Below are 11119 nucleotides of genomic sequence, written 5' to 3'. Positions count from 1 at the left end.
TATATCAAGTGTGGAACAATTATTGCATTATATAATATAAACAGTGCTTTATCATTAAATAACTCCTTTAATTTAATTTAGTTAAGTTGTTTAAGAAAATACAGTTTATTTTAAGAAACGTGGAAACCTTAATTCAATTAAAAAGGCTGATTGATGTGTGATCTTTTCCTCTTAAAAATGAGTTTTCGTAGGTAAATTTAAGTAGCTGCAGACATTTTTGATCAAACGTTCAGGGCGTAATCATCGATTTCCTGCTCTGTGATTGTTTCCTTTCAGTTAGTTTTTCTCTCATTGCACCGACTCGTTCCAACAGGTGGTGGCCGGCGGAGATCTGCAACCCCCGTTTGGTTCCGTCAAACATTCAGAGCCTTCGCCACGACGTTGGCGACTTCCCCGTCTTCTTCTTCGGCTCACAYGACTACTACTGGATCAACCAGGGCCGGGTCTTCCCCTACGTGGAGAACGACAAGAACTTTGTCACGGGTCAGATAAACATCAACAAAACCTTCAAGAAAGGTAACGTGCACCCAGAACGCGGCGTGGTTTTGTTCTTTTGAAGCTGAGGGAGGAAGAAGTGTTTTCTGAGACGTTTGGTTCGTGTTTCAGCTCTGGAGGAAGCGGCACGCAGGTTTCAGGAGCTGAAGGCTCAAAGGGAGAGCAGGGAGGCCCTGGAGCAAGAGCGCAACTCTCGCAAACCTCCGCCGTATAAATCCATCAAGGTTTGACACTTTTTTCCTCTAAAAACAACCAAAATTTTAGATAAAAGATGATTCAGTTTTATTTATTTATTTAAACAGTCMAACAAGCCAGTGGGTAAAGTGCAGATGCACGTGGCTGACTTGTCAGAAATCCCACGCTGCAACTGCAAACCTACAGACGAGCATCCCTGCAGCCTCGACTCCCAGTGTCTGAACCGCATGCTGCAGTACGAGTGTCATCCACAGGTCTGTCAACTTTTTTTTTTTCTTTGTAGCAAATCCCTGAAGTAGTAAAGATGTTAAATTACAGCACTGAGTTAGTAATCCCTGTGTCGTTTCTGTCAGGTGTGCCCTGCAGGAGACAAATGTGAGAATCAGTGTTTCATCAAGCGGTTGTACGCAGAAACAGAGGTGTTAAAGACTGAGGAGTGCGGCTGGGGCCTCAGGACAAACCAAGCCCTCCGAAAGGTGAGTCTGGAGTTTGATGTCGAGACTCGTCTCCCAATAAAAAAAAAACGTCCACTTTATGACTCAATACCAGTTCTTTCATTTAACCTTCCATTTTGTTTTGAGTGACTCAGTTTTGATAAACAACAAAGGTGTTGTCGTTTACCTTGTGTTWTACAGTCTCAAATAATAAATGGATATTTTACTTCTATTCAAAGTAGAGATCAACCTAAAACAAACTGCTTCAAGTCTGAAGTGAGCTATTTGTCTCGATGCATCAGGAAGTTCACGACCTACAAAATATTTCTTTTTACCCACTCTGCCCGCTTCATCCAAACACTTACTCCCACTTGCATAATTTCAGATAAGGTCATCCCCGCTTCGTCTAAAGAAATAAAAATGAGATGTTTGTCGTTTTCTCCAGGGGGACTTTGTGATCGAGTATGTGGGAGAGGTCATAGACACKGAGGAGTGCCAGCAGCGAATCAAACGAGCTCATGAAAATCACACGACTAATTTCTACATGCTCACGCTCACCAAGGTAACACGACTGAGTGCCACTGAAATACTGACATGATAAAGTAAACAAGAATGTTTCACACTTTTTTAAAAGTATAGTTTTAAATCTAAATCTGTGTGGCTTCTGAAAACTGAGTGAATTTGCTGAATAAATTGAAAAAGAGTGCTTGAAGCTAGCAAACTCTGAGCTAAACGCAGAAAAATTGTTAGCTATCAAAAGTCCCAACAGTAAAAAAAGTGCTGAAAGCTAAAAATATTAAATGATTAGCTAAATGTAGCAATATGCTATCTATCTAAAAGCTAATAAGTCAAGCTAAAAGCAGTAACAGGCTAGTTAATGGTTAAAAGTCTACTGAAAACTAACAGAATTAAGTGGCGAGCTAAATGTTGCAAAATGCTGTCTTAAGGCTAATAAAAGTCAAGCTAGATGCTAAAAGCAGGAACAGTCTAGTTAATGGGGGAAAAACATATTTACTGAACACTAAGTATTAAATTGTTAGCTAAATATAGCAACATGCTATCTAAAAGCTAATAAAAGTCAAGCTAGAAGCTCAAAGCAGTAACAGGCTAGTTAAAAGTAAACAATTACTGTAAGCTAAAAGTATTAAATGGTTAGCTGAATGTAACAACATGCTACCTAAAAGCTAATAGAAATCTAGCTAGAAGCTAAAAGCAGCTACAGGCTAATTAAAAGTAAAAAAAAAGTCTACTGAATACTAAAAGAATTGAACTTTTAACTAAATGTAGCAACATGCTATCTAAAAGCTAAAGTAACAAAAGTAAATCTAGAAGTTAAAGCAGGCTAATTGTGTTAAAAGKTTATCTAAAAGTAGCAACAGGTTACCTTAAATAATTTTTTTTCTAAAAATTAAAAAAGGCTTGCTAGAAGCTAAAAGTAATATAWAGCTAGGTAAAAGTTAAAAGTAGTAAAAGGCGAGTTAAAAGCTAAAAGAAAAAAGTCAAAAGGTTAGCTAAAAATAGTAACGGCGTTGAATGAATTGAACAGATCATCATGCATTTCTTTGAAAAATAACTGTAAAAGAAAGTTAAATAGTTAGAAAAGTGTAAAAGATGCAAAAAACAAACATCTGAATAAGCTGAACAGTTTGAATTATAAATGACTAAAGTAGCAGAAAGTATGCAGAAGTAATGTTGATCCATCGTTCATACAGCCAAGTTTTCCTGAGTGGAGAGCATTTTAACCCCGATGTCTCCATGTTTCCTGACAGGACCGTGTAATAGACGCTGGTCCAAAAGGAAACTCCTCTCGCTTCATGAACCACAGCTGCAGCCCGAACTGTGAAACCCAGAAGTGGACGGTGAACGGAGACGTTCGTATCGGACTCTTTGCCCTCAGTGACATCGAGGCCGGTGAGTTCAGATCAGACGTGTTTCCTTTTATCTTCACGAAGCGCCGAGTAAGTTTTAGAAGTCGTTAATGTGAGTTGTTCTGGTTCYTACAGGCGCAGAGCTGACATTCAACTACAACCTGCACTGTGTGGGCAACAGGAGGATGTCCTGTCACTGTGGATCTGACAACTGCTCTGGATTCCTCGGAGTGCAGCCGACGGTAAGAGCTCTCACCTCCTCCTCYCAGAACACTTCGCTTGTCCTTGAGCGAACCCGAGTGCTTGACGCCGTTAGTTTTTCTTCCAGAGCGCCGTGGTGGTGGAGAAAGAGGAGAAGGCCAAGAACGCAAAGATGAAGCCGAAGAAGCGGAAGCTCCGGATGGAGGGGAARCACACGCACGAGTACTTCTGTTTTTGTTGTGGGGAAGGAGGAGAACTGGTGATGTGTGACAGGAAAGACTGTCCGAAAGCATATCACCTTCTGTGTCTCAACCTCACCAAGCCGCCATACGGTAAAGACGACGTTTATTTTTTAAGCTCTTATAGATGCGCTTTGTTTTAAAGTAATGGTGATCTCCACTCGTGATGTCACGCATAACATTTACATACTTTATCTGCTGCTTTCTCAAATGATTATTATACATTACACAGAGATTTTTACATTTTATGAACTTTAATCTTCCAGTCCTTATGGCTGATGGTCTTCTGCCCTAATTCAACAGTATACAGTAAAATGACAGGTTTGTTTTGTTTCTTTGTTTGTGCAGCTGACCGTGCTGCACCCTATGACTATTTTTACAGATAAATCAACCAAATTAAAGTGACTAGCTTTGCAGAAGTTCACACACAGGTTGTTTTGATGTCTGTCTTGGCGAAGTGGGCCGCCCTCTAAACAGCGTGAYGTCACATGCAAAGGGTCAATAGCTTAGCCTGCCACATCTATCCTGTGTGTATTTTCATCACTTCTGTGTCATTTAAAGAAACTTATTGATGTTTACAATTTGTGTAAGTAGTAATGTCACCGTATGTATGACAGACTGCTGTACACTGCTGTTTGAGGCTAGCATGGATGCTACAAGTAGGGCTGGGCGGTATGGCCCAAAAAAATTTTTTTTAATCCCAAATTCGATTTTCGATTTGTTTCCCACTTAACAGAGTGCCTCTGTTTCAGGTGTTGAAACAAATTTGTTGTACTCCTGCTTTTTGTAGCAAGAGCCTTCAAGCAGATTTTGAGGGGAGGTGTTTGTTGCTCCATGTCTGAGGTTGCGAAACCTAACCAGTTCCAGAAAACTGAAGAAACAGTGCCTTTTTAGGGAAAGTAGATCCTCTCTGCTAGCTGACATATTGTCATGTTGTGTACCAAGCATCTTGAGGGGCAGGTGAGATGATCTCTGAACTACAGAAGCTCCAGAGAGTGCACTAGTGGGAAAAAAAATCCAGATTTTCCCAAAATTAAATCTTTATAAATGGCGAACTCGAATTAATCGATTAAATCGATTTATCGCCCAACCCTAGCTACAAGTGAAGCTATCAGTTCAGTAAAAACAATATAAGGTTTACTGTAAATGGCTTGAACTTATGTAGCGCCTTATCAAGTCCATATGGACCTCAAAGCCCTTTACACTTCACCCTTTCACACACATGGTGGTAAGCTACATTGTAGCCACAGCTGCCGTGCACCGGACCCCCTGACCACCTCAGTACTGTACCTGTTTGTGGACATAAAGTGCAGAGATGGGATCAGGGTGGTCCAGTRTTGRTCTTTTACCTCCCATAAAATCTTTGGCGCAGACATAAGTCCATGATTGCACCTTTTTCCAGGGAAATTCAGCTCGTCCCGTCTCTCAAATCCAGCTGTTAGCTAGCATCTTAGTTTGGAAAAAGTGGAAAACAGACTCCTTCCATGTGGGGATGATGGCTGTATCCTGAGTTGCTGGTACAAGTAGCATAGCACAACGTTTTGTGGTCCTTCTGGTTGAATTTGGTGCATTCTTCTTGAATTTCTTTAAGTTTAAACACAGTTAAACCAGTGTTGTAAAAATATCCTGAGTGGAGATTGTCATTCTTGTTGAGCGTCGTCGGTTAAATCTCTGATTGCCTCTGTGTTGACGCTTCCTCCTGTGTGCAGGACGCTGGGAATGCCCGTGGCACGACTGCAGCGTGTGCGGCGCGCCGGCCTCGTCGCTCTGTGACTTCTGCCCCCGCTCCTTCTGCCGGGACCACGAGGCGGGGGCGCTCTCCGCCTCCTCCCTGGACAGCCGCCCCTGCTGCAGCGGCCACAACCCGCTCAGCCCGCTCGGCTCGGGCTCGGGCCCGGCCCAACCGCGCCGCCGCGCTCTGAGCCCCGCCCGGGTCAAAGAGGAGCCGGAGGCGGTCCAGCCGACCAAAGAGTGACGCCCCCGGCTCTTTACAATACCTCATTCCCAGCCAAGTGCTCTGTGGTCTGCAGCGKCGCACCTCAGCGTGGGATTCAGTGTTTGTTTGTGTTTGTTTTCGACCGGTGTGACGGCCAACATTCAGAGCCAACTGATGAACACCTCAACGCTGTCTGCTGCAGCTAGAGTGACGACAGAGAAGCGACCGGGCATAAATGTGCGCTGTTTCCTTTTTCCACTCTGGCCATAAAAAAACACGACCTTCACTCTCTGCAGCTCGCCTGTTCCCATCAGAGGGTCCAGACCGCCACGTTTTTGTCTTTTCTTATCTTTTCTGTATCTTCTTTTTATTTTTAAAGCTGTGGAATTTATGTAAAATGTAGTCAGTTAACAACCGTGAGGCGGGGAGTAGAGGAGGACCGTCGTATTGCTGCTCCTCCTCGTTTTTACCCTCCTGGAAGTGGTCGATATCTCACACGCGATGAGGACGAGCTTCTCTTCATCGCCTCCTGACACAAACCCATCGTCCTTTTTATCTCTTCTATTTCTCGTAGACTGAGGAAACGACCAATTTTGTGCAATTTTTCTTTCCAGGACCACACTACATTTCAATCTTCCTTAAACATGGTTTTAATATACTTATGGGTATAGATGAATATAATTATATACAGTATCTACGTTTGTTAATGTTTACAGACAGATTCTCTCACTTCATCTCGGTGAGTGGCGTATTACGTTTGTTTGTTTCGGTGTTTGAACATTACGCAGACCTCTTTGTGAAAATAGTCCTATTAAGGTGAAATATAATGGTATATAGTGTAATGGTATGACATTACAGAAGTACTTGTGATTTCATATTGCCAGTCTCACTCGCCATCGTGTACATAAATTGGCTCACAATATTGTAAAGTACTTAAAGATCAGGAAGAGCGAAGCCTCGTCTCTCTTGTTGCTTTTGAACGATCTTTCTTTTTATTTTTATTTTTTCCAGATGTTTTTTTTTTTGGTTTTGTTTTCAGAGTCATGTCCTCCGAGTTGTTGTAGATTGAAGAGGCCAGCTTGTGATCACTGGTGCTGTCTTACAGTGTTGGTAAAAAAGAGAAAAAAAAAGCCTTACGTTTTTTTTTGTTTGTTTTGTTTTTATTTGATGCAGTGCATTTCAGTAATTTATGTTCCATTTGTGTACTGTGACGGCTCTGTTACTGAGGAGTCGTGGTTTGTTTCGGTTTGTTTTTGCCAAACGTCTATGAAAAGCACTTTCACGCGGCTCGTTGCTACACGGTTTATCTCGGACAGATTTGCAGAAAAACTTAGAAATGACAAGTGTTTCAAAACGGATACCTCTTTCTTGTTTGAATTCAAATTTGTGTCGTAACCTTTTTTCTTTTCTTTTTTYGTCAGAAATCTCGTCAATGCTGGGTTTGTCTTGTTTTTTTCTTTTAGGAAAGTGGCCTAATTTCTACTTTATTTCASTTTTTCACAAATAGGAATAACTGCCACCCCAGCGTCATATAAAAAAAGGAAAAAAAAGTTTGTGTCCTCCAGAAGCACTTTTTTCTTTTTTTTCCCACCTGGAGGAGAAAATCCTCAAGGCTGGACTTTATATAAAGAAGTAACAACAATCTAGTTCAGTATAGTGTACAAACAGAAACTTCTGTACAGTGTTTTTAATCGCTCATCTGTCAAATCTAAATTTTTTGTATTTATTGCACCACATTTTATACCAATTTCTTTTTTCAAACACCAGTGCAGTTTTCTGTGTTCTTTCTCACCGAGGTGTAAGAATAGATTTAAGAAAAAAAAAAAGAAAAAAAAAAACGACACGGAGTTTTACATATTATGCTTGTATCTAGTCATTTTCTTACATTTGGTGTAATGATTCCACATTGGTAACAGCAGCTGCTCATCGGCCTGTATCGTGACTCACTGTAATYGGTGTTTAAAGCAGTGTGAAGCAGTTCAGTATTGGAATGTAAAGTTTTTGTTTCAGAGAGTTCGTTCGTGACGATTTGGTCCCGACAAGTAATTTTCTTTCTTTTTTTAATTTTTTTGTAATCACACCTTTTTTTTTCTTTGATCCCTTTTATTGTTTTCTTCCTTTCAAAATAAGATGCGTTTGGGTTTTATTTTGATGTAACGTGGAGTCACAGGGTAAAATGATGCMATTGTTTTCATGTTTTCTCAGCTTGATTGAGGTTGAATTTAAATGCTAAGAGTAGATTCACTCAGCTGCCTGTGTTTTYCTTGAAACAATTCAGAAATCGTTTAGTTATAAGAACAATCGTTCTGTTCTTTAATTTATTGTTTTTTCCATTTTTTGATGCCAAATTTGCATTGATGGGCCAAGCAAAAGAAAATGTGTAATGATTATTAAAAGTTGTATCTGAACATTTAAACCTTAAACGCTCAACTCAAATTGTTACATTTTTTATTTTATTTTTTTATAAACTGGCAGCTAAGTCTGAACACAACATTAAAATCTAAACAAGGGAAAAAAATTACTCTGTAAACCAGTTAGTGTTTTTATTTTTCTTGATTAAAACGTGATTTCGGTCCGGTTCACTCACTGGGTTTAAAACTTGTTGCATATTAAACAAATAATCAAAAGAAAAACTCTGTCTACATTTGGAAAAATTTAATTTTAGGTTCTTAAAATCAGGTTGCAAAGTTAAAAGTAAATCTGTGAAGAAGATTGAGTTGCAGTTTTAAAACGTACTTAAAAACCAAAAGCTGTAAGACCACATATAAATGCTCACATTTGCTCTTTAGCATTCAGCGCTCCTTATGTTTTCTCCTTTTGTTAAATTATTTCATTTTTCCCCCACAGGCTTTATCTGCAGACATTTAGGACCAGAGGCATCATATTGTTTATGAAAATCATTTAATTTCTGATTTAACTGTTCAAAAATCCCTTTTTTTATGGTGAAAACTGTTCAGTTGAAATGCATGCTTCCAACATCAGATGTTTTAAAGCTGCCAATGTTTTTTATTTTTGTTGCACAGAAATTCAGCAAAACCGAAAGCCTTTGTTCTTTTTTTTTCTTTGTACCTGCAGATGGCATGGTTGCGCTCTTTATTTTTGTTTTTCCTCTGTGCCATTTTGTCTTCTGCCCTGCTGAGCTGTTACAGCAGCAGTATTACTACTTTATTTGTCCCTGTGTTCACCACATTTATATATGTTTTATTTTTATTTTTTGCAAAGACAGCATGTTYGTTCTCATTTTAAGTGACCCTTAAAAATTCCCGAGGAGGATTTTTTTCACTTGTTTTTTTAATTTTCCAGGATGGACCACCCTTGTTTGTCAGAGGGGCATGTTTCAGTTCGCTGTGATGTCTTTTTTGTTTAGTTTTGTTTTTGTTTTGGTGCAATGACTCATTAGGTCTTACCTGACATGCTGTCAAATAGTGTTGGAATAAAGGAATAAACTCATCTGCATAAGCACTCTTCATCTTTTTACTTGTAGAAAACTTGCTCACAGTAACTCTAACTGGGGTCATATCTATCTCTCTTGGTGTTGCTTCAATTAAAACGTGGATGAACACACAATGCCATGGTTTACTGTTCAACCTGTGTTACTGCATACAACATATTGTTGAGGAACTTGTAAATACTTTGAATTTGCATAGACTCATGTTACTGTGGCGTGCTCTTTTTTGCCTGTACAATTCTGCTTCTAAATGTGTGTGACTGTTGAGACGACACTTCTTTTTTTTTTCTTTTTGTACATGACTTGTCTTTTCATTTGAGAATATTGATTCTGTCCCTTTTTCAGCCCATTCTAATGTTCAGTTTGAAGAGTTCAGACATGCTTGAAGTTTGACTTTAATAAAGCTGTACTCTGTCTCAGTGAAACGTTCGCACTCTGTGGAGCTTTTTATCTGTCTTGTGATTTTGGACAAACCCAGGTCAGGTTCAGTTTAAGATTTTCAGGAACAACAGAGTCATCCTCCATCTCACTGTTCACCTTCATGTCTTCACTAACAGCATCCATATATCTCATGTCCAACCCATCTCTGATCTCCATCTCCCACTGTTTGAATCTTTCATTCCTAATCTTAGTCCTCCTGCCTAAGGAGAACCTCAGCATCTTTAACTTACGTTTTTTTTTTTTTTTTTTGTTCCACTTTTTCTAAGCCATACAACATAGCTGGTCCCTTGTAAACATTTCCTTTATGTGACGTGGCTTCTTGCATCCTCACGTCAAGACCAGTGAAATCAGAAAAAGAAGTGTTTCCTGTTTATAAAACTGAAATTAAAACAAAACATGGACATTAAAGTAGACGGGTGTTTTATTAATATACTGAAGTGTTATGCAGAAGTAGTTTTTGTAATGTAAATATATATGTAAATAATACTATTTAAATTTTATTTGGAGAATTAAAAAGCCTCCTGAGAAATTTTTGTTAGGTTGTTGTGCTTTTATTATGAAGATCCTAACCGGATGTGTGTGACTTTCTCCCGTGAGCTTCACGCGCTGCTCACATCCTCGGTAACATCTTGGTTTCTCTAAAAACGCCGGAATTCCACTGCCTGTGGCCAGCAGCAGGGGATGTCGTGGCGTGTCTTTGGAGCATGTTAACCCGAGGATGAGGAGACAAGACGCGGTCTGTTTGAGGTATGCTTCCGAAAGTTAAAATTCTGTGATGGACGAGGCGGAAATGAGCCAGATGTCTGGTTTGACAGATGTTGCTTGCTAGCTTAGCTCTCTACTCATTAGCTTGTTTTTTCCTGTCCTTTGACTGAGCATCATTTGATTTAATTTAACAATGACTTTATATATTTAAAAAAAAAACATTAAACTTCCATTTAATATGCCTGGAAGAGGAAGTAAATTAGTCTATATAGGAATTTGAGATCAATAAGTTAAAGCTCGTAGAGAACTGGCTAATCATTATCTTATTTTTAATGCGTGTCAGTGACCTAAAATAAAAGGACAAAATTATTATTACTTCAGATGTATAAAATACTTGTAGTGGTCTTTRAGGGCTACTATCCTGCATGTTGTTTCCTTCCTCCAACACACCTGCTTTAATGGTAATTTAATGGAATAATTTAATTTCTGTGGCTCTGTTAATCACCCATTCATTCAAACCAGGTGTGCTGAAGCAGAGAAAAGATAAAAACATGCCTGTTAGTTGACCCTTGAGGACAGAAATAGTCACTTAGTGACTCGTTACTTTAGAAAATRTTTTAATAAGAAGTATGGAAGATCTTAAAATGCATAAATATCACAGAGGACATGAAGATATCAAAAAGACTGCTCATTTTGGAAGCCCTACTAATTTATACCTTTTATTTTTTTAAATCCTTCAATCAGTGTAGAGTTGTCTGATGGCACTTTAGAAAAATGTCACTTAGAATCAGTGAAGTCACAGGGCTGTGGCATGGTTAAAATCCAGACTGGTGGATTTTAAATTAATCATTTTGCACCAGAAAAATGTTAAGTTACAAAGAAATGTTTATTTTTATTTCAGCCCAGGTTTGCTAAAAGGCCTGCAATGGTGTATGTGCTTTACTAAAAGCAGTAACTTGTAACTGATACTGTCGAGTAAAAAGCATTTAAAGTATTTAGTAGTCTTGAGGTCATAATTTCTCTGACAGCTGTATTATCTAGTTTAAAAAGGACAAATACTTGATAGGAATGCAACTGGAAAGAGACTAAGACAAATTGCAGATTTATATGTGTGTGTGTGTGTGTGTGTGTGTGTGTGTGTGTGTGTGTGTGTGTGT

The 11119-nt window shown here is 39.1% G+C and overlaps 2 protein-coding genes across 5 annotated transcripts in view; both read left to right on the top strand.

The window, feature by feature from the left end:
- nsd3 (nuclear receptor binding SET domain protein 3) overlaps positions 1-9241 on the top strand; it is a 28651-nt gene extending 19410 nt beyond the window's left edge. For all 4 annotated transcript variants that reach the window (XM_014002568.1, XM_014002570.1, XM_014002569.1 and 1 more), the window contains 9 exons: positions 314-516; positions 607-719; positions 798-944; positions 1044-1166; positions 1570-1686; positions 2894-3035; positions 3128-3234; positions 3321-3525; positions 5142-9241. In XM_014002568.1, the coding sequence (XP_013858022.1) occupies positions 314-516; positions 607-719; positions 798-944; positions 1044-1166; positions 1570-1686; positions 2894-3035; positions 3128-3234; positions 3321-3525; positions 5142-5407 (1423 nt within the window). In that variant the 3' untranslated portion in view covers positions 5408-9241. The remainder of the gene's footprint in view (positions 1-313; positions 517-606; positions 720-797; positions 945-1043; positions 1167-1569; positions 1687-2893; positions 3036-3127; positions 3235-3320; positions 3526-5141) is intronic.
- Positions 9242-9864: 623 nt separating this feature from the next.
- plpp5 (phospholipid phosphatase 5) overlaps positions 9865-11119 on the top strand; it is a 7218-nt gene continuing 5963 nt past the window's right edge. The window contains exon 1 of the mRNA XM_014002565.1: positions 9865-10004. The gene's annotated coding sequence lies outside the window, so the exon portion shown is untranslated. The remainder of the gene's footprint in view (positions 10005-11119) is intronic.

This window comes from Austrofundulus limnaeus, unplaced genomic scaffold (assembly GCF_001266775.1).
Source record: "Austrofundulus limnaeus strain Quisiro unplaced genomic scaffold, Austrofundulus_limnaeus-1.0 Scaffold14, whole genome shotgun sequence".
NCBI lineage: Eukaryota > Metazoa > Chordata > Actinopteri > Cyprinodontiformes > Rivulidae > Austrofundulus > Austrofundulus limnaeus.
Note: the sequence above shows the minus strand (reverse complement) of the source record. Positions and strands in the feature narration are given on the sequence as shown.